The sequence below is a fragment of the Colletotrichum orchidophilum genome (assembly GCF_001831195.1).
Source record: "Colletotrichum orchidophilum strain IMI 309357 chromosome Unknown Scaffold_98.1, whole genome shotgun sequence".
In the NCBI taxonomy this organism is placed as follows: domain Eukaryota; kingdom Fungi; phylum Ascomycota; class Sordariomycetes; order Glomerellales; family Glomerellaceae; genus Colletotrichum; species Colletotrichum orchidophilum.
Window position 1 is genome coordinate 1 of NW_019173054.1, and position 21,151 is coordinate 21,151.

The 21,151-nt window shown below is 53.6% G+C and overlaps 8 protein-coding genes across 8 annotated transcripts; 3 read left to right on the forward strand and 5 right to left on the reverse strand.

Moving 5' to 3' along the window:
* Positions 1-572: 572 nt before the first annotated feature.
* Positions 573-2,170, forward strand: CORC01_10149 (pre-mRNA splicing factor; the record flags this gene model as incomplete). Its single annotated transcript, XM_022621778.1, has 6 exons — positions 573-810; positions 878-883; positions 958-1,130; positions 1,461-1,537; positions 1,598-1,694; positions 1,751-2,170. 6 exons carry the CDS (start codon positions 573-575, stop codon positions 2,168-2,170), a joined length of 1,011 nt encoding a protein of 336 aa, XP_022471678.1.
* An 861-nt stretch (positions 2,171-3,031) lies between these two features.
* Positions 3,032-3,815, reverse strand: CORC01_10150 (peroxisomal biogenesis factor 11; the record flags this gene model as incomplete). The annotated part of the gene is made up of 2 exons (XM_022621779.1): positions 3,032-3,194; positions 3,274-3,815. 2 exons carry the CDS (start codon positions 3,813-3,815, stop codon positions 3,032-3,034), a joined length of 705 nt encoding a protein of 234 aa, XP_022471679.1.
* A 1,235-nt stretch (positions 3,816-5,050) lies between these two features.
* On the reverse strand, positions 5,051-5,551 carry CORC01_10151 (uncharacterized protein; the record flags this gene model as incomplete). Its single annotated transcript, XM_022621780.1, has 1 exon — positions 5,051-5,551. The coding sequence occupies one exon, from the start codon at positions 5,549-5,551 to the stop codon at positions 5,051-5,053; it is 501 nt and encodes a 166-aa protein (XP_022471680.1).
* A 401-nt stretch (positions 5,552-5,952) lies between these two features.
* Positions 5,953-7,097, forward strand: CORC01_10152 (fructose-1,6-bisphosphatase; the record flags this gene model as incomplete). The annotated part of the gene is made up of 3 exons (XM_022621781.1): positions 5,953-6,077; positions 6,132-6,913; positions 6,967-7,097. 3 exons carry the CDS (start codon positions 5,953-5,955, stop codon positions 7,095-7,097), a joined length of 1,038 nt encoding a protein of 345 aa, XP_022471681.1.
* A 375-nt stretch (positions 7,098-7,472) lies between these two features.
* On the reverse strand, positions 7,473-8,603 carry CORC01_10153 (uncharacterized protein; the record flags this gene model as incomplete). The annotated part of the gene is made up of 3 exons (XM_022621782.1): positions 7,473-7,767; positions 7,860-8,196; positions 8,255-8,603. The coding sequence occupies 3 exons, from the start codon at positions 8,601-8,603 to the stop codon at positions 7,473-7,475; spliced, it is 981 nt and encodes a 326-aa protein (XP_022471682.1).
* A 500-nt stretch (positions 8,604-9,103) lies between these two features.
* CORC01_10154 (homoserine dehydrogenase) lies at positions 9,104-10,308 on the forward strand (the record flags this gene model as incomplete). The annotated part of the gene is made up of 2 exons (XM_022621783.1): positions 9,104-9,140; positions 9,242-10,308. 2 exons carry the CDS (start codon positions 9,104-9,106, stop codon positions 10,306-10,308), a joined length of 1,104 nt encoding a protein of 367 aa, XP_022471683.1.
* A 135-nt stretch (positions 10,309-10,443) lies between these two features.
* Positions 10,444-11,280, reverse strand: CORC01_10155 (complex I intermediate-associated protein 30; the record flags this gene model as incomplete). The annotated part of the gene is made up of 3 exons (XM_022621784.1): positions 10,444-10,624; positions 10,681-11,124; positions 11,237-11,280. The coding sequence occupies 3 exons, from the start codon at positions 11,278-11,280 to the stop codon at positions 10,444-10,446; spliced, it is 669 nt and encodes a 222-aa protein (XP_022471684.1).
* A 5,078-nt stretch (positions 11,281-16,358) lies between these two features.
* On the reverse strand, positions 16,359-17,320 carry CORC01_10156 (uncharacterized protein; the record flags this gene model as incomplete). The annotated part of the gene is made up of 3 exons (XM_022621785.1): positions 16,359-16,472; positions 16,533-17,047; positions 17,128-17,320. The coding sequence occupies 3 exons, from the start codon at positions 17,318-17,320 to the stop codon at positions 16,359-16,361; spliced, it is 822 nt and encodes a 273-aa protein (XP_022471685.1).
* Positions 17,321-21,151: the final 3,831 nt, after the last annotated feature.

Here is a 21,151-nt window from a genome sequence, read left to right on the forward strand (position 1 = left end):
AAACTCCGTTACAATCATCAATACCTGCCACATCCCAGGAGAGACCTGGCTACCTCTAGCCAGCGTTGATATGTAATCACTCCCCTTCCCCCATCAGCTTCCTTTCCATCATCGACCACTGCAGGCCCTCACACATAGAGATTTCCATCTCTGTTCTAACCAATCGCAAGTCGACCGATCGGGCTAACGTCGACATTCTGGTCCTCATAATATCTACACCCCCCAACCGCGCCTGACGTGTCTACATCCCCCTCTCGCATACCTTGGGCGACGACTAGACCAGGCGTCACGTCTTCTTATTGAATCGTCAGTATACCCGATTTCTTGCGCCGTACGAAACTGGCCTCTTTCGCTGGGGCCTCCTCTTTCCCAGGCATCTCGCCCATTTCTCTACCTTCGCAGCTGTTCCAATAGCACTGCTCCGGAAAGGCTTTGGACGTCTCTCCCTGCCCAGTCCACGGACCATCGTCTCTGCCAAACCTCTCCCATCCAGGCTGGAGTCTTGCGCCTACATTTGTTTCTCTCTACGACCCTGACTGATTTCCCAAGGACGCATCCTGTTTATCGCCACTATGACCGAGGTATCCTCCACCAGGCTGTACCTGGGAAACCTCCCTCGCAATGGTGAGCTCAGCCTTGCGCATCGCCCGACGCGTCGTCGCAACCTGCTAACTTGCGTAGCCACCAAGGCCGATGTTGAGGCCCATTTCGCGACCCATGGCACTGGCGAGATCACTGAAATTAAGCTCATGAACGGATTCGGGTTCATCGAGTACAAGGATGCCATGGATGCCCGCGATGTTGTTCCTGGTTGGTAGCCTCCAGCTATTGTTACTGTCTTACCTGTTACCCTGTCGCTGACTTGTTACTTGCACAGCTTTCCGTACGTCCCATTGCGCCGTTCTACCATCAACGATAAACCTTCACTTCTGGTGCGCTAACCACAGCGTTGAAAAGATGGATCCGATTTTATGGGTGAACGCTTGACTGTACAATTTGCCCGTGGAACCCGTCATCGGGAGGGCGGCAGTGCTGGCGGCTTTGGCAACAATGAGCGCGCACCTCCTAGGCCTCGCCGCACTCCCCACAGAATGCAGATCACGGGACTTCCCACCGATACCAGTTGGCAGGTCTGTTGCTCTTCCCCCATTCTCTAAGCTGGATTCCCGGATTCCCTTATTTTATGCGCGTATGGCGCGCCTGGACCTTCATCATACCCTTCGAGGTGGACTTTGCGGCATGTCTGCGCTCCTGAAACTTGCTTTCCCAAGTCCATGGCCGTTTCTCTGAATCGGCAGGGGCCTGCCAAAGCAGCGACGGAACTCCAATGCCGGACGACACCACTCCTGGCTTCAATTCCCTTGGCTTGCCGCCGACTGGTCTATTACCCCCGGATTATCAGCCCTCTTCGGCCCATTACACCGATCCTGGACACCAACTTACATGGATTCTGGATATAGGACCTCAAAGACTTTGCCCGTCAATCAAGCCTTGACGTTGTCTACTCTGAAACGCCCCGCGATGGCAACGGGCGCGGGTATGTTGGCCACAATCTACTACCTGTAATTGTGCACTTGCTGATCAAGACTCCACCCAGCTTCGTTGAATTCGAGACTGCGGCGGACTTGAGAACTGCCGTTGAGAAGCTTGACGGCCGCGAATTCAAGGGAAATCGGGTTACCTGTGTAGCAGACGTAAGCGAGAGTCCATGGCTGATGATGAGAAGACAATTGTGCTCACACAAAACCAGACACAACCGGATATGCCGCCTCGCGATATGCGCAGCGCTCGGTCTCGTTCGCCCGGCGGCGGTCGTCGACCCTACCCGCCCCCAGTCGATGATTACGACCGACGTGGTCCCCCGAGAGGCTACAGTCCGCGCCGAGATGGTTATCGTGAGGGATACCGTGAGCGGAGTCCTCCGCGCCGCGAGTACTACGATGAACGTAATCGTTACCGCTCTCCTCCGCGGCGCCCCATCGACGATTACCCCCCTCCGCGAGGCCGCTATGACGACCCGTACCGGAGGGACTACCCCCCGCCGCCTGACCCCTACGTCAACGGCAGAGGGCCGTACGACCGCCCTCCGAGAGACTTTCCCCCTAGGGAAGCAGGTTACCCGCGTGATGGGTACCCTCGCGAGTATGAACGTGGTGGCCGTTACTGGTAACTCACTCCTGCTCACAAACTTGCCTCATAGGGGCTGTCCTTGACTCTGAATAGATCCTGGAAGCACCTCTCCTTCAATGGCTCGGCCCAGAATGGTAAATATCAATGGCAACAAGCGGTGTTCCGTGAGAATGGGATTATGTAGTTGAGCACGATCATGCTTGCGCGTTATGCGTCCATCAAGGAGAGGTCAGAGGCATGTTCCAAATTATGATTATTGTGGAAGCATCATGAACACGGTTGCAGATACAGCAACATAGCATCCATTGAGCCCAGGAATGTGGGGAGCTTTGACTGCATGATGTATATTGTATGATCACGGATACTTGCACGGGTATCCACCCGAAAATGAATAGGCGTATAGACCTCGTGAGCACAAGAGTGATCTTGGGAGAATGTCTTTCAATTTGATCGGGCAACAGCACCACGGCTCAGACTGAGCGTTCCTAGTCTCTCTCGAATCAGCCGGAGCGGCAGAGGGTAGTGTGGACACTTGCCCTCAGAAAGATGTACATATGTCCGTTGTAGATATCTTGAATTTTCAATGTGACTAAAAAGTGGTTTGCTTGGTATACAAGCTGACTGTCGTGTCCACATCGACAGCAGAGAGTGCCTCGCAGTCTGCCTACCCTGTCCCATCCATCATAGCCCCGTGCCTTCAGCCCAGGCTAGGTACATTCCGAACGCCCAAAAGATTTCCAAGGCATTGCCTCCAACAAGCTCAACACGTCCTCCCCCCCTCTTCAATGTAACCAAAGTATCAAACCAGTCGCTTCGAAGACGCATCTCTTTATCCGACATACAGCGCAGGTCATCACACGCATACGTATACAATACCCCCTCGTTCCATCAACCACTACGATTATGCCGTCTTCTTCCACTGGGTATACACGCCAATCAAACTGCTCACAGTACCAGCCAAGCCGACAATGCCGTCGTCGAAGTTGGCCCATGCGAGGGCAGAGGTTGGGACAGTCAGGTCGCAGAGATCGGAGATAATTTGCAGGCGGCCGGCGGCACGCTCACTGATGTTAATATTAGCTCGCCGTTTTCAGATCGTGGGAGGAGCATCTTAGCGGGGGACGGGGGGTATGTGGAACCTACATGGCTATTCTCTTCGACTCGACGACACCCTCGCCCTCCTTCTTATCAACCTTGGCCTCACGTTGCTGGAGACGGTACAGGGTGTAGGTCTGAGCGACAATGCTAAAGATGATGCCGATGGCCCAGAAGCGGTATGCCTCCTTCTGCAGCCTCTTTGCGCCCTCCCACTTCTTGATGCCAGCAGCATCGAGGACGGTGGCAGCATCGAAGGTGAGGTAACCAGCGTAACCCAGCTGGCGGCCGACAGCGGCGTAGCGGAGGACGGGGTCCATTGTTTTGGCGTCAGAGGCGACAGCGGCGGCCTTGAAGTGCTCGACGTTTTTGCCAATGCGCATGATCTTGCGGGTCAGGCCGAACTGCTTCTTAATGGCGTCCCATGGTGCGATCTCGGTCTTGGAGCCATTGGTGCGGAAGAGATACCAGGCGTAGAAGCGGGCAAAGTACTGGAGCGTACGGAGAATCTTGTCGCGGCCGACAGTCGTAGCTACAAACTTATTGTAGTGCGATACAGACGGGTGGTAGATGAGGGCGTCGGCGACCATCTTGGCGGTTGTATGGATTAATAATCACCAAGTATCTTCAAAGGGGAAATGGAATTGATGGCGATGCGAGGAAGATGAGATGCGTATATTGGTGGTGTTTGCTGGGTTATAGAGATGTTTTTGATAGGGAACAGCGTAGGAAGCGTGGGCTGGTTTGCGCGGAAGGTTGTCTTTCTTAAGACAGGTATTGAAAGCAACAACAACTCTTATCGGGGGTGGTGCGGTTTAGAGAGAGCATTGGGCAGGCCTACCGGCTCAAGGACGAACTGCCACATGCCGAGGTCCGCCAGCGAACCCGAAACATGTTAGCAGAGCTGGGGGCCTGGGGCTTAATAATGGGGCCCAGCCGTCTAGGGAGACAGACCGAAGTACTGAAAGACGCGCAGCCGGCCAGCTGCCGGGTGCGGAGAAGGCTCTCACGTGCCTACCTAAAGACTTCCTTCTCTCTTAGTGTCTCCACACTGAGGCACGTTTTGGGCCTGGGCAGCTTAGCTAAGGAAATGGGGCGGATGCTTGGGGAAATGAGGAGTGACCCGTGACACTGACGGAGTTACTCAAGGGCCAGTAATTATTAACTTAAAACTCATTTACAAAGTGCCTACCTAGGATAGGTGCCGTGTGAGCCGCTGGTTCGGATATTGACACATCAAAATGCTTCTGTTCGTGTTCTTGTCGCCTTTCAGTCATGAGCAACCAGCTCTGCATCTCCACGTCCAATATGGAGAGCCTAGTTTCCTATGACTACACGATGATTAGTTTTTCCTACTATGGCAATTGTCGTCAGTGAACTCGCGAATAGATCCTTGTCATTCACACTCAATCCCACTTCCTGTTGTTTTCTATTTCCATCCGGCGTTTGGAATCGCAGAGACTCCTAGCTCCATCCATCCCATCCCCGTCGGTCCTTTCAAGCGACAGCTAAGGAGCATGGTGCGGACAAAGTCAGTACCTTCTCTGGTCTTGAGCTGGGAAGGTAAACTACAGGAACCAAGACATCCCATGTTGAAAGAGGGGACGCAGATAGCGCAAAAGCGGGAGGATACAGAAAATAATTGTCTGTCTGATCCAACGGCTTGGAAAGCACTGAAGTTGCCGTCCAAAAACTAAAAAAAAATAAAAAACTATAAAAAAAAAAAAAATAACAAAACACACCCCAGAAAAAATAAAAAAAAGGAGAAATAAAAAAAAAAAAGATTAGTTACGACGAAAACGAAAAAAAAAAAAAATACAGACATCTAAAAAAAAAAAAAAAAAAAAAAAAAAAAAAAAAAAAACCTTCGTCCCATCAACCTGCATGATGTCACCCTGTCGGTCATGTCTAATGCGCCGTCCCTCTCTGCCGCTGTTCTGCCTGTTCTTCTCCTATCCCCGAAGAGTGTCCCCTCCACTTCAACGCGAGTGTTGCCCACACAAAGCCCCCCCCGCCCCCGCCAAAGGCAAGGTTCTCTGTTCCAGCCCAACCGCCTCTCAAAACCACCCGTAGACTGCCGCAGCCATCGTGTTGCTCGCTGCACACCGCGCCGAGGGTTTCCGAGAAATCCTCGAGGAGCGCCTTGCGTCCTAAGCTTGTTGCGCCTGCATCCCCATGTCTCGGGTTTCCCTCGGCCGGAGGTGCCTACGGTTGGCTCCACTTTGTCGTGGTGACTCGGGATCGCGCGCGATAATAGGACGTGGCCCTGTGATAGCCGTATGCCGAACTGAGGGGCATTCTCCCGTGGCTGGCCATGGTTGCCCATCAGAGACCTCTTTGTAGACACGAGAGCTTCCGGCAACGCTGTCTGAAGTCTCAGGTAACTATTAGTCCATACCCCCAGATCCAGACTACAAACAAACTACTTTCCCTCCAAGTTTTCCTCTCTTTCGTGATTCCATCTTCCGACTACTCTCCTCTCTTCTCTCTCCTCCCCACAACATTGATCTTCGTCTTTCCACCCTCCCCTTCGGCTGAGATCCTGAACCATTGTGTCAGTGCGCAACACTCTTTGTTAGAGCTCTCGTGAAATCGCAAGCGTCAACCACTCGTCCTCCCACTGGAATTATCCGGTTGGTCATCCCCCGTCTGCAAGCAGACCAGATCGGTTTACGTTGCCATTAGAAGCTGAGACTCGAGGCTCGCAGACCTGAAATCTAGTCCAACATGTCGGCCTACACAACGAACGCCGGTGAACAAGAGACCGAAAAGATCAACACCAATATTATTACCTTAACCCGTTTCCTGACGGAAGAGCAAACTAAGCACAAGGAAGCCACCGGAGATTTTACGTAGGTAACCTGCGTCTTCCTGGGTCCGACGATCGCTTCTAACTGTGGTTCTAGTCTTCTGTGCCATGCCCTGCAATTCTCCTTCAAGTCCATCGCATACTATATCCGCCGAGCTACACTGGTTAACCTGACAGGCCTGGCCGGTTCCTCCAACATCACGGGCGACGACCAAAAGAAGCTCGACGTCATCTCCAATGACCTCTTCATCGAAGCTATGAGGTCCTCTGGCAGATGCGCTCTGCTGGTGTCGGAAGAGGAGGAAGAGATCATCTTCTTCAAGGATGCTACTGGCGCCCGTTACGCCGTCGCCTGTGATCCCATTGACGGCTCTTCCAACTTGGACGCTGGTGTTTCGGTCGGTACTATCTTTGGTATCCACAAGCTTCCTGAGGGCTCTACCGGCACGAAGGAGGACGTTCTGAAGCCTGGCTCGGAGCTCCTGGCTGCTGGCTTCACCATGTACGGCGCCTCAACGCAATTGGTCCTCACCATGAAAGGCGGCACCGTCAATGGCTTCACCCTTGACAACGGTGTCGGCGAATTCATCCTCACCCACCCCGACATGCGCCTTCCCCAGTCCCGAGCTATCTACTCGGTCAACGAGGGTAACTCGCTCTACTGGGAGGACAGCACGAACAACTACTTCAACTCGTTGAAAACACCGCAGGAGAACGGCAAGCCGTACAGCGCGCGTTACATTGGTTCCATGGTCGCCGACGCTTACCGCACGTTGTTGTATGGTGGAGTCTTCGCCTACCCGGCAGATAAGAAGAGCCCCAAGGGTAAACTCCGCATCCTGTACGAGTGCGCGCCCATGGCGTTGGTGTTTGAGAATGGTTAGTTGTAGAATTTGCACCAATCTGTTTGCATCATGCTAACACACTCGCAGCCGGTGGCCAAGCAGTAGATAGTCAAATGAGGAGAATGCTGGATGTTGTACCCGAACACATTCACGACAGGGCTGGAATTTTCATGGGCAGTTTCAACGAGGTTGAGAAGGTCAAGAAATTCCATCAGTAAGTATTGCTGGGAAATTGACGGTTTGCCTACGCAATAAACCATCTGACAACAAAACTGTGGGAGAACACGGCGCATTTTCATGATTTACTGAAACCCGGCGGGTGTTTGCATCTCTTATGTGGCGCTCTGGGACAAATGTGCTGGACATGAGAATGGCTACGAGCAAGAAGGAATTGGACGAGGGTCCTCCGTGCAAGCTCGAGGGTAGTTATCTTGCCGTAGATTATAGCCTTGCGCTGGTCAGGAGTAGTGCATGCATTGAATAAATTCTATGTTTGAGTTATCTGCGGAGTTGAGCTCGCTGTAGAGCAATTCTAGAGCACCAAGAACTTCATTGTAGATAAGGATTTCAAGTGGTGGTGCGTGTCTCGCCACCTAGAAGATCTTGGGGAATAATTTGGGTGTGTTCTTCTTCCACTCTTGATAGTCCTTGCGGTCCCCATAGCGCTTGTCATACTTCTTTTCGCTCATGGGCACTCCGGAGACCTTTAGAAGAAGGAAGCTAACGAAGGCCGGGCTAATATAGGACATGGCCATCGCAGTAAGTGGTCCGGTGACGCCAGATGACAAGCCGAGCGCCAGTTGAATAGGCTGTGTCACAAGTACTCCAGCTGCCGCAGTCGCCAAACCTGTCCATAATGACATCTCGCCAAAGTAATTGGGGTATTGGCTGGAGAAGGATTAGCAACTTGTTTTCCTGTGGTCGAGCAACGTCACGGTGGTCTTGCAGTACACGCGTCAACCAGGTGCAACGAGACATACCTAACACTCCAGAGACCGCTAGTCATAAACTGTTCATCATGGGCTTTTGCGCGCTTCTCGCGCAGCCACTTGCTCTTCTGTCTGTCAGCCGTGATCTCGAAAGCGAACCCAGCGACGTAGACGAATAAGCCAAGGGCATCCGAGGCCTTGAAAGCGGGCAGAGAGGCAAAGGCGGCTGCGGGCACGGAATTCAGAGCGATGACAGGCATGAGGCAAATAGAGACCCAAGTTGCTTGCGCGAAGAAGGCGACGGCAAACCTGGTTGGGGACTTTTTGATCTCGTCGAACCTGGAGTCTTTGCCCTCTTCCAAGATGCGCTGGAAGAGGTACGATCCCACTGTATTCACATAAGTCAGCGATTACAGTTCTGCGCGGGCAGGAGGGTGGGACAGTACGTCGAGCAGCCCAGAAGGCGACGGCACCACTGATGACAACCTGTCTCCAATTGAGGGCTCCCACGCCGCCGGGCTTGGTGAAAGCCTCGAGCAAGCTAGGAAGCGGTGCCGAGCTAGCAATAGTCGACGAGTATTTTGCACGAAGCGAGGGCAGATATAAGCTTAGAGCGGTGACGGACAGGTAGGTCAACGATCCGGAGAAGTCGTAGAAACGTTCATTCTGTGCGAGGATTGACGGCACAGCGAAGGCCGCCTGAATCGCATAAGCTGCCGAGACGGCGGGGATCAATGTCCGGAGCAATGGGTTCTTAAAGTTGGTGAGGTGCAAGAGAGACTGTAGTAGTGACATGGTGGATGGTGCTTAAGAGAAGACTCCAGGCCACTTTTTTAGGGTGCAAATCGAGGGACGGACAACATTTATGCGGCACAGAGTTGACTTGAGCTTGCCTTGGAGTCAGCCCTAAGTTGTTGTATGAATTCCTCTCGGCCGAAACTCACCCCTGGTGAGGCTGGAGTGAATGACGACACGACCTGGCCAGAGAGGGCCCAAGCTCCCTGGGCTTCGGGCTTCGAAAAGTTGCGGAATGCCGACTTGCCCGTCTGCCGGATCCGGCCCTTCGGTGAGACGGCCGCCGCCTCGGTGAGAGGAACACCGACCCCGCACTCACCGAAAGATTATCGGGGTCCGAATGGTGGTTACCCCACTACGAGCTGCCCCGCGGTCGGAGGGGGCTTCGAAAACGAGAGCCGTTTTGTCTTTCCCACTCAGCGTTTGCATTCAATCACACAACGCGGTCTTTTGCAATTGTATCGTTAAGCAGCTGACGGAAGGAAATCAAGCAATTGAAAATGGCCTCCTCTAAACAGGTTTTCATCGCAATCATCGGTAAGAATCATCCACACCCCTAGATCGCCAAGGAGCTATACTTCTTCGGATTCCTACTGCACGTCGCAGCAAACTCGTGTTGACCGGTTGGTGAATAACAGGTGCTGGCGGAGTTGGAAAATGCTTCCTGTCCCAGCTTGAGACCTTGGCTGCCCGTCGACCGTCCCCGAAGCTCACTCTGATCTACATCTCGACCAGCAAGAAGGCCTTGTACGATGCCAACTACGCTCCCATCCCCTTTGCTGGCGCCATCGAGGAATTGTCTCGCGCTTCGCAAGCTCCTCCTGCTCTCCCCCAGCTCGCCGAGTATCTTGCCGCTGTCGCTCCCCCGGCCAAGGTCGTCTTAGTCGATAACACCAGCTCCCAGGATGTCGCCGATGCGTACCCTGTCTTCCTCGGTAAGGGAATCAGCATCGTGACCCCGAACAAAAAGGCCTTCTCTGGGTCCTACAAGCTGTGGCAGGATATTTTCAGCGCGGCGTCGACCTCCGGTGCTAAGGTTTACCACGAGTCTTCGGTGGGCGCGGGCCTGCCTGTCATCTCGACGTTGAAGGATCTTGTCGACACGGGTGATCGCGTCACCAAGATTGAAGGTGTTTTCAGCGGTACTATGTCCTTCCTCTTCAACTCTTTTGCTCCGACTTCGGGCGCTGGCGGCAAGTGGTCTGCCGAGGTGGCCAAGGCCAAGGAGCTGGGCTACACGGAGCCCGACCCGAGAGACGATCTGAACGGCCTCGATGTCGCCCGTAAGCTCACCATTCTGGCTAGACTGGCGGGACTTCCCGTCGAGTCGCCCACCTCGTTCCCTGTCCAGAGCTTGATTCCCAAGGAGCTCGAGTCATGCTCAAGCGGAGATGAGTTCCTGCAGAGGCTGCCCGGATTTGACACTCAAATGGAGGAGACCAAGGCTGCTGCAGAAAAGCAGGGCAAGGTCGTTCGCTTTGTTGGTAGCATCGACGTCGCCAGCAAGCAGGTCAAGGTTGGCCTGGAGCAATTCGACGCATCCCACCCTATTGCCGCCCTCAAGGGCAGCGATAACATCATCAGCTTCTACACGGAACGTTACGGCAGCAACCCACTCATCGTCCAGGGGGCGGGCGCTGGTGGAGATGTCACGGCCATGGGTGTCACGGCTGATTTGATCAAGGTATTGGGCCAGATTGCTTGAGGCTCTAATTAGCCTTATGGAATGAAATCACATGCCGACCCTGACGCCGTGAATTATCCTGAGATGTTCCAAAAACATCAGTGATTTCTACCGGACGACAGCTTTTCAATGCGGCTCTCGAAGCCTTGTGGCAAGTCAAGGTCGTCTTTCCCATCCGCAAATCCAACCCAACCAGGATGACACCTTAGCCGTTGCAGATGGAGCGAGATGCTCCTTCTGGAACGAGATGTCGGAATCCGATGACACAGGCCGGTTGCTGAAAGCGCCCAAGTAGGCAACTGTCAAACTGAAATCGCCTGCTTGGGTACCAAAGAAGCTGCAAAAGTGTCAGTAACCATCAGGGGCTACTTGATGGATGGGCGTGCATCTCACCTTCGCATCATGAAGCTGATTCTCTTAATGTTGGTTACATCTAGTGGCTTGACATCAGGTTTGTCCCTGCCTCTGTAGGTTGGCTTGAAATGCTCCCACGGAATCTTTACCTCGCCCGCCTCAGGGACGAAGTCGAACTCCCAGCTAATGGTGCTCTGGTCGCGACCATCCTCTCTCGGCGGAAGTAATTCGTCCTTGATTGTGAGCGTGTATTTTTTGGAGTCGCTCTTCAAGACTTTGACAACAAGCCCATCATATTGGCTCAAATCCAGTTCGAGTGTGCCGAGCGTCCTCTGTGACGCAAAGCCTGCTCCTCCTAGAGCGGTGATGTCCAAGTCCCCAAAAAACTCGGCTTTTTCCGGAGACTCGCAGTGCAAATGAGACTGGCTCTTACCGCCGCGTACTCTGTCGTCCGAATCGGTCCATAGACTTGAATCCCAGGGGCTGTGGATGACGGTCAACCATGCAAGTTCACACACGCATAGTAATACAGCTAAGACGGGTTGTCAAGGACGGTTTGAAGCAACGCTCGTGTATCAAACCTGGGCACACTAACTTGTCACCACCATAAAGGTAGAGTAACTTCCAGTCTGGAGGCATGATGTGCGCTTTGTCAGGTTGGCAGCGTTAGTGCCGTTTCGGCAGTCGAGCCGAGGCGCGGGTTTGACACGAAGATTTGAGCTAATCAATTGCCAGCACAGCGGCCAAGTCGATGGCAAGATTTAAGGTGTGTTTGACGTTTATAAACGTATTTGGCGCTGTTGATAGGGCTGTGTCGTGGGTGATCGACTGCAGGTAAGAGTCGTTGAAAAGCGCGAAGGATTGTGATGACTTCATCGACTTCTTGCGAGGCTAGGGTACCGCCAAATGCATTCCAGCCAATAGGATGGGCGGGCGAGCGTGCAGTACGGAAGTATCCATTGTGGCTTGGCAACTTCTGCTGGTTACCTAAGCTCCTCCAGGGTTCCTAGACGGTGGCTGTACAAGGGCTGTGATGTCCATGCTTCCTCATCCTTCACAGCGCATACTTTAGTTCGTTTGAGTACTTTTACTTGCCGCCTGCCACTAATTAGCCAACCAAATTTGGAGGCAGAGCCGTAATCGGCAAAGGGAAGTCGTTGTCTTGGCGGAAATGATGTGCTGATCTCTGTGCTATTGTCTCAAGATTGAGCACATGCATTTGGATAGGCAGATTGTCAGAATAGTTGAACCAAGACACAGACTGCGAGATGATCACGGCCTGTTGTGTCAAGACCCAAGAAGGATGGCTGAAAAATGCTAGGGTAGTTACACCAAGCTTCAAGCCGGCCAATCGAGTCGATTGGGAGCCCCCGGTGAAGGTTAAGCAAGCTTCTCGCGGCTACCAAAGTTTACAACTAGCCGATGGAGGATTACAGACCATAAAATGCGTGTGAAACTTCGATACACGGACGAGCTTTATCAAAATGAATGTTATGGCTCAGCGCGAGTGAGACCGAGGGCGAGGGCGAGAGGGTGGAGGCGAAGAAGGGCAAATGCAATGACGAGCAAAATGACCTCAGGCTTGCTAGCCGCAAGCCTTGGCGTCCGTATCATTGTCCTAAGTCAGTCAGCTTTGGCGCAGGATGGCGCGACGGCTCGAGCTTGCACGTCTTTGAGGGCTAAGCGTGAGCGAACTTGACGTTGCCTTATTAGCTGAGGCTCAATTTTCTGCCTCGACGGATTCGGATGAGCGACGCACTTTCTCATTGTTTTAACTTGGTAATTTTCATTGCCTCGGTGCGATGCGTTACGATGCCACTGGGGTTGATATGGCTCTCCTTGAACTGGAGGAAACGGCAATGTGAGGCGACGTAAGAGATAATCATAGTTGTCGATGGACAACGACTTTGATGCCTGAAAGGACATTTCACTTGGATAGCGTGGTTACTGATGATCGCTCATCGCGTGTTCCTCGTTGCTCACCGGCCGTCCCGCCTTCTGTGAGGTATATCTAACTGCCCATCTTGCTTGCGCCCATGGGCAAGGCATGAATAGGCCGTAGACGGAGGTTCTTTTAGCGCAGTGACGGGATTGAGAGGACGGGCGTCGAGCTGGGCCGGTTCTGCACCCGGTCTACTGCCGTATCGGCCCCGAGTGCGGAACCAGGAAGATGGCGGTTCTAGGATTTAGAACTTAGTAAGGTGACAGTGGATAAGGTTTGTCGAGATCCCCCGGGCTTGTTTGCGGCCTTGGATGATTTTTGGAGATAAGACGGGACGATGACGATGCATATCTACCCCATGATGTTTGAGACGAAGCGAACGAACACAGTGCCTCCATAGGTTTGAGAATGGGATAGGAGGCCTAAGGTAACCTAGACCCCCATTCGACGCGTGATCCATCTGCTAGCCAACGACAGATCATGTACACACCCTATCTGCCTGCTTTTCTCAGAACCCTTGGCCCATGAACTGGGATTTACTTGCCGCGATGTGGTTGGACGTGGACGTTGTACCAATGTAAAGGGACTTTGGAGAGGTTCCCTGCCCGCCTGAGTGCTGTTGAAGCGTCCTTACTTCCGTCCGATTTCCTTCCGGCCCCGGTCCAATTCCGTATCCACCTGCAGACGAAACGCCTGCGCAGCTCCTCACCCGTTCCTCCTATTGTCGGATGATTCTGGGGCCTAGATGAGGAAGTGTCGGGAAATATCCATCCTGAGCAGATTTCAGAGTTCTGGCTATTTCGGCAGCCATCATGACAGAGAAATACGAGCATCTAGTTCCGGCACTCTTCATACACTCGGTGACACACCCAGCTAGCCTAGGCCGGTGCGCAGCGTTGACCTTCGCGGTCACTAACGGGTTTCCTCCAAGACCCTATTTAAAGAACAGACGAAAGTGTGACGTCTGCCTACCTCAGAGTCCTTACCTATGCACATGTCCCGGCACTGCGTAGCGCTGTCACGGGGACAGCCATCGTGTTGGTGGACTGTACAATTCAGAAGAGAGACTTGGGGGTGGAACACTGAGCCAAGAACCACGTATTGTCGTTCAGGAAAGAGGAATCGATCCCGCCCCAGCTCAGCTCACAGAATAGGCCTATCTACCTAAGATACCAGCACGCCGGACGAATACTATGAAGAGGCTCTACTATTGCACGACACGGCACGAAGCACTGGTGACGGAAGGCAGACGGGGCTTAACTCCGGGAGACCCCCCCCCGGGGGCTTCTCTTTTTCACGGCACCCTCGAGCCTCTCATCCCGCACTCCCCTCCCATTCGGTCGTGTTCCTCTCTCAGAAATGGCGTTCTGCCGCCCTCGGCGACTTCCCGGCGACTTCCCCAAGGTCGACAACTAAGTAATTAGGAGTGGCCCGGAACATGGTTGCTAAGCTTTGGACGCCTCAATATCCCCAATCTCTCAAATACTTAGCTCCATCGACAACTTTACGGTCTACCCCAGACCGTTTGGCCCCACTGCAGCCCACCCCTGCTCGACGTTCAAGAGTTCGCGGCAAACCGTCTCCAATAGGTGTGTCCTTCTGCGTCTACGTTGAATGCTGTGTCACAACCGACTGGCCCTTGTCAACGGTAGAGGTCGTTGGTGACACATCATGCGGTCGCCGGCAACTTTGCACACACTGGGGCACACACTCTCCCCCCCGTAACTCTGATCCTCTACGCTTGCTAGGGGGTGAGAGATGCAGTACGCAACCTGACAGCCGACTCGAATCCTTCCTGTGTCACGTCAGGCAAGTTAAGGCCTCACCGGGGCCCAACAAGTGAATGACTGGGGAGGGGCACTCTCTTGTACAACCATGGCATACATCCCCAATCGAGCAACAGGCGCAGCCGAAGGTGACAAGCGAGCGGTTCAAACCCCGTATCCTGTGTCTTAATCCCATTCGAATGCTATCCCCCGTACCCCGTGTCTTCATACCATCCGAATACTATCCCCGAACCGCCATCCATGAGGTATTTGATCCCGTGCCAGGCCATACATATCATGCGATGCCTGCTACTGCAGCCAAAGACCCCGAAGGGATCTAGCAAAGTCTTCTCGGTGCCCGACTTTGCCCGCAGTTGTGTGCGAGGTCTCGACTTTCATCATCCGTTCAAAAGAACTTTTCATGGCCTTGACTTGTCATGTTCCTGAACCTCCATTTGTACGCGTAGGCTCTTCGGACGCTACTTGCAAAGGGGGAGGGAAGACGCGGCTGGCTGGTCGGTCGTTTTCGTGGCTGCTCCTAAAAGTGCCCCTCCTCCTCCATTTCCTCTTCTTTGATCCAATGTACTCTTTGTATGTTATCTAGAGGTAGAGTCAAACCTCCGCAAGTTTCCCTAAGGTCTTCCTCTGTGACTTCCCTTGAGGCTGCGCTGCTGCCGTTCTGAAAGCCGTCCGCCGCCGCGGCGTCCGACCCAAGGCACCCGGAGATGACGATGATTTCAGACCCGACCGGACCACGGGCGAACATCCGCCCATCGGGTACTTTCCCAGACGCGTACAGATAGATCCCTTTTAACGAAACCACGATTCTGGCTGCTCTGCTCTAGCATGTTTGCGGGCATACTTATTCCCTTGTCTTTGTCATCTTGTTTCAAGGTATTTCTCCGCGTGTGTGAGAATATGGACTATGTTGTCAGGTCGTGTGTTCCCGTCTATCGTCCACATTCCGCTCTCCAGTGACATAATCTCTGATCCCTGTCGAAGACTCGCTTGCGGCGTAGGCTCATATGTGGGTGGTACTGCAACGTCGTTCATCTCTAGTGCTTGGTCAGGATGCTGGAATCCCGATCTTTGTAGCTGTCGATAGTCTCCACCTTCTTGGATATGAGGTCTCGAAAAGATGCTTCGAGCTCCCCATGCTCCTGCTATCCAGGGCGCCGGAGTATGGAGCTTAACCTACGGCCTGACCCCAAATGAATGACATTTATCTTTCCATGCTACGATCAACACAGCACCATGCGTGCTTCCTTTGCCAACCTCATCCTCGATCCGAAATGTATCTTCCTCAACGTGCCACGTCAGCTGCCCTGTCCTGACCTCAATTCGTATGTTGTATCTCAAGAAAATTGCCGTGCTAGGAGTTAAGAAGCTTCAAACTATTTTCTCCGTACCCGACTCGGCCAGACTGATGTTTAACTCCGCCTTCCCTGCACCCTTCGTATTATCATACTTACAGTGTAACAGTGGACTAGGACTGTCCGCTCGTCTTCACTGCCAATCACTGCTACCGTCTGGACTCCCTAACAAATGTCCATCTCGCCTTCGCATACATATCAGTACAAGAACGCTTTCTACGAGTAGATATAGATGATGCACACGTGTGATTGACATCGTGGTACTTTTTTTTTTGGAGCTTCTCTATAGTACAAAGAATGTTTGGGACAATCTCGTCTTTTAAATTTGGACTGCTGTGTCAAACCTCGTAACAAGACGATCCGTGATGGATCAATCTGCCCAAAGTAGAACGCCGTCGCCTATTCCCAGTCATATCTCCGTGAGGTCGAGCGCTTCGACCAATACATGCGATCCAAACGCCCCCAAACTCCTGGCCAAAGCCACGCTACAGATGTGAAAAACAAAAAGGGGGGTGGGGGTGGGTGGTCATGATAGAAGAGTCAAAGGGTAGAAACCCCAAATTGGGGTCACCAGAAATGCGACGCTCTGGCAAACAAGGATAGAGCATGTTCGTTTCCTTCCTCCTTCGCGCTGTTCTATTGGTGGACCAGACCAGGAGATCCCGGCATTGACAGTGGTGTTGTGGGATACTCGTAGCCGGCATCGGAACAGTTGGCTGAGTGGTCGAACGAGTGTGAGAGCGGAGGAGTCTGCTCATCAACCCATCAGCATCAGGTATCGCGTGAAGGCGGCTGTCGCATAAAACTCACATGAGGGTTCGTGGGGTCGTAGGAGCTTTGCGTGTTCATCTCCATGCCAGGCATGTACGCATAATTCATGTATGGGGAAAGACCGTCGTCGCTGTGGTAAGACTCGCGCTTGATGGCGTCGTTGAAGTGATTCATGGGCGGCAATGTCACTGGTACCGCCGCTGCGAGATATGTGGGATACTCGGCGGCTGTCATGGGGTACTGTTGTGTAGTGTATGCGGGAGCCATGATCATCTCTTCGGTTGGAGGGTAGGTCGAATATGCGAGGAACGGAGGAGTGATGGATCTCTCGCGGCCATCATAGTGATTTTGTGCGAAGAAGACTTCGTCGTCGTTATTCATGGGAGGGGTGAATTGGCCCTGGTTCATGGTCTTGGTTGGCGAGGGCGTCTTCTGAGTCTTGCTCGCAGACTTGCTTTTGGAGCTCTTGGGTGCCGCAGGCTTCTCGGTGGGGGATGTGCCTTCCTGTCCAGCACGTCTTTCAAGGTCCTCGAGGCGTCTCTTGAGTTTCTTGCCTATAAGCTGGTATCAGTATGCGTGACTGTAGAGTGTTGCGATGGCAATTATCGCTTTTATTACTGCGACTTTGACGTACGGTAGTTGCGCTGAGCGATGCGGTTCTGGATCCTCCTGCGCTCAGCAAGGTCGGAGATCTTGGTCCAGTCTTCATCAGGGTTGGCGGAGCTGCTAAAGGCGCTGCTGGTACCGTGGCCAGAGTATGCTCTGGGAGCGGGAGCGGCTGCCGGATAGGCGTACGGGTGATGTTGGGACATGGTGAACATTGACATTGTAGGCGGCTTGTGGTGTTGTCGCGCCTCTTGGTGTAAGACGATGCTGGGATATGGAGACGGGATGACTATTTGGCTGTAGAGGGGTATGATGTAGAAGAGATAGCTTGATGATAGTCGACAAGTCGTGACTTGAAAGAGTCTAGATTGTTGAAGGTGGGATTGACAGAACGAGGCACGGCAGAGGAAGGGGAGAGGAAGCTATTAAATAAAAAGTCGCCCAAGGCTTCACAGAATGGATGGAGCTCAGCCCAAACCGCCCAGCAAGCCGGGAGCAATGACATGGCTGGCAGCGGCAGCAACGACATGGCTGGCAGCGGCAGCAACGACAGGGCTGGCGGCGTGAGTGCGAAGGACCGCAAGCACGAGCAAGGGTGCTTGTCCTCGCAGGGCGTCGACTCGTACCGTACACTATCTTAGTACAAGGTATCGCAGCAAGACAGACGGGCAAGTAGACGAAGGGCACAGGTACCGTGCCTTGCGCAAGGTGGAAGACGAGGAGGGGAGGCAGGGGAGGGGCGTGGCTGTGTGGAAGGGTGGGGGGGTTCAGATGGGTGAGTAAGGAAAGCGAATGAGCGAGTATGAGTGGTGAAAGCCTACGAATGCCTACCTCAGGGAGGGTAGGATAACATGATACCTACCTACCTCAGGGAATGGAGATGGAGGCGCATGGGAAGGAAGGAGGAGGGGAAGGGGCAAGAGAGCGAGAGAGCGAAAGAGAGAGAGAGAGAGAGAGAGAGAGAGAGAGAGAGAGAGAATGTGAGAAAGGGGAGTGTAGGTAGTAGAGGGGGGTGAAGGGACCGTAGGGCAGAGTGAACGGCATCCGTCCGCAGACAGAAGAGACGGGAGGAGGATGGGTGTGGTGGGCGAAGGAGGTGCCTGATGACCTTTTGGTTTTAACGGAGCAAGCCAAGAGCGACGCCTCGTTCCCCTCTCCGTTTACTTCAGTTTGAGTCGTTACGACGGGACGGCTTGGGTGAGGCAGGCGTAGGCTGGCACTAACACAGAAAGATGGCGCACCGGCACCAGGGATCAGCTGGGCTAGGCCGCAGCAACGAGATTTGACGGAGGCCAAACAATAGATTGACGGCCAGGCTACAGTCGGTGGGTGACGAGAGGCAGGAGACACTCACACACACACACACACACACACACACACACACACACACTTGACGGATATGGGTGCTGCACTGCAGATACGCCGGCGGAGGACAACGTTGAGGGGCAGACGGAGAGAGACAGGGAATGAGAGAGGGAGAGAGGAGATGGTGGTTGCTGTATTGCAGGGGTTTGGGCCGACATTTCAGTGACTCTCAGTCTCATTTTCAAAGAGACGGTGGAGGTACGTACCGTGCATCTCGCACTTCCACGATGGCTCCACCCGACCGGGAAGGGATGAGCTGTGAGTGCACCGTAGCCGTCGCCAGGGTTGCGATAAGTTCGAGTCTCCAAGTCGAGAACAACTGAACGAGGGAAGGGGCGCTCGGGTGGACGAGGGTCCAGGGGTGGAGATGGTTGAGATGGAGCACGGGGCAGTGGACCGGGGGAAGGACAGCAAAAGACTCAGGAGCAGGGGCATCTCACTTCACTTGCTCACCTCCGTGGAAGGCATCCGACTGTCGCTCGGGGTTTAAACAGCGGCAGCGGCAGCGGCAGCGTCAACCCGGGGGCACCACCACCGTGGACGACTCTTGACGTTCCGTACCAACCTGAGTCTTCCCGTCTTTGGGGGGTGGGCATCGCTGGCGCCTATCCAAGCTAAGGCAGCCCCGGCATCATCTCCATCCATCAGAGTCATAATTGGAATTGCCCACCGACACAGAGTATTGTCTACCAATCTTGCACTGGGAGAGGTAGCAAAGATAGGCAGGTATTGTTAGAACTCGACAGCGCGGTGATATACCGAGATGCTCAATACTGATTAGGTCCTCACCATCGTAGGACTGACTGACTGGAAGCGTCGACATCTCATTGGGCCTGCCGTCGCTAGCCCAGGCTAATTTTGCCATCTTGCATTCGTCTTCTTCTATCAATAACTGAGAAATGCTACCACGAGACACCATCGCGAATCAAACCAGTCTGGTTTACCCATCTTATTTTGGTATCGACAGTGCATCATTCCTCATCTTCAGCCTCCATGCTGGCCGGTCCTCATGCTCATGGAACAGGCGGCAACTGTTGCACATTCACTTCCCACGTCAGTCGCCTACGAATCGAACGGGCAGCTTGGTTCACACTTGATGACGTAGCATCAAGGTTTGGCTCCTTTTGTTCGTTTGTCTTGCTTTGTAAGATGCTCGATATATCTCATCCGCCGAAATTACCTCGTCGACTCTGCTTCGATGTTTCAACAAAGTCCTAGCCCTCGAGGAAAAAGGCGACTCGCAGCGCCCCACCCCCTCGATGAACGTATCCGTTCCGGTACCGAGGATTACATCCCCTGTCGGTTTTTCGTGTTACACAAGAAAGGACAGGGAATGTCAGGTGCTCTGCTCTATCTTCGTACGGATCTTCGCACAGATTCTACGGACACGGATAGAGAGTCCTACTATCCGTACTCCGTACCTTAGGGTACCTATGTCCGTCTCGCCGTAGGGCTGGGCTGCACGCACAGAGATTCCGTTTCTCTCTCCGCCTCCCTCGCGCTCCTCCTGCTCGGCCCCTTTTGAAGGATCTGCCAGCGCAGAAGCACCTTGAAAATGGTAAACGGCAGAATGCATCGGTTCACGCCGTTCTTCGCCAACCTCGATCTATTCGTACCGACTAGCCATGTCAACCAACGGAACGGCAGTTGGCCTGGCTGGCTCCTGGAACCAATACCTCAGAATGCGTTGTTGCCCTCCGTCCATGTCTGTCTCCACGCTTCCAGTGTACTTCAGAATCGCCCTTACCCCAACGCGGGAACTGCTACCCAATTTGGGGGCCGCCGTTCAGATCCAAGCTTTCACCAGGCGTTCTGTAGGGCGGCCGATCCCTCCACCACGGTCCTGTGTCCATACAAAGTAAGGCCCAGTGGTCCACGGGTATATGTAGGCGTCCGTAATCTGTAGCAATGGAAGTTGGGGGAAAACCAGTAGGCAGCCTGTCCGGGTTACAGGTTTCAAAAGCGCGGCTCCCCAAGCTACCTAGCTCAGCCCGCACACAAGGCCTAGCTTATCCCAAAGTTCCTCACACAGGGCTAAGATACGGCGCCCTCACTACCCGACACCCACACACCGTGAGTCTGTGGCGGCTTCCCTCTCCCGCCCCATAACCTTCCTCCCGAGATAGAATCGAGTATCAGTAGGATTCTGTACCTAAGGTATGCGGCTATGCCTCGTAAGTCTCCGCGCCTTGATACCTTACCTCCGCATGGGCAGGCCATGTTTGAGAGGCACTCACAAAGGTACCATTCCCGGCCCCGTAACGAGGTAATCGTACTCACTTGGACAGTTGCTGGCCATGGTCAAAGGTTTGGTCGTCATGGCCCTGTGGCGAGCATCCATTATTATAATACAGAAGTAACTCATAGCCTGAGGTGTGCCTGTTAGCAGATCTAGATGCTCCACGTCAACACCCATTCACACCCTTAACCCCCTACCCCACCGGACAATGACCGAAATCTTCTCTTGGCTCAAGGAAAAGTCCCCGTCCCAAACAACGGACGAGCTCTATCGCTCGTGTAGTCGGATTGTGGCCAGATTGGCCTCTCTTGCGCGCGCACAATGAGTCCCGAACGGGAGATGGCTACTCAGGCAATAGAGTTGACACTGGCGGCATTTTGCTGGGTAAAGGATCGTCGGCAACGACCCTGCGCCCCATAGGTGCACCGTCCTAGTGGAGCCGCGAAAG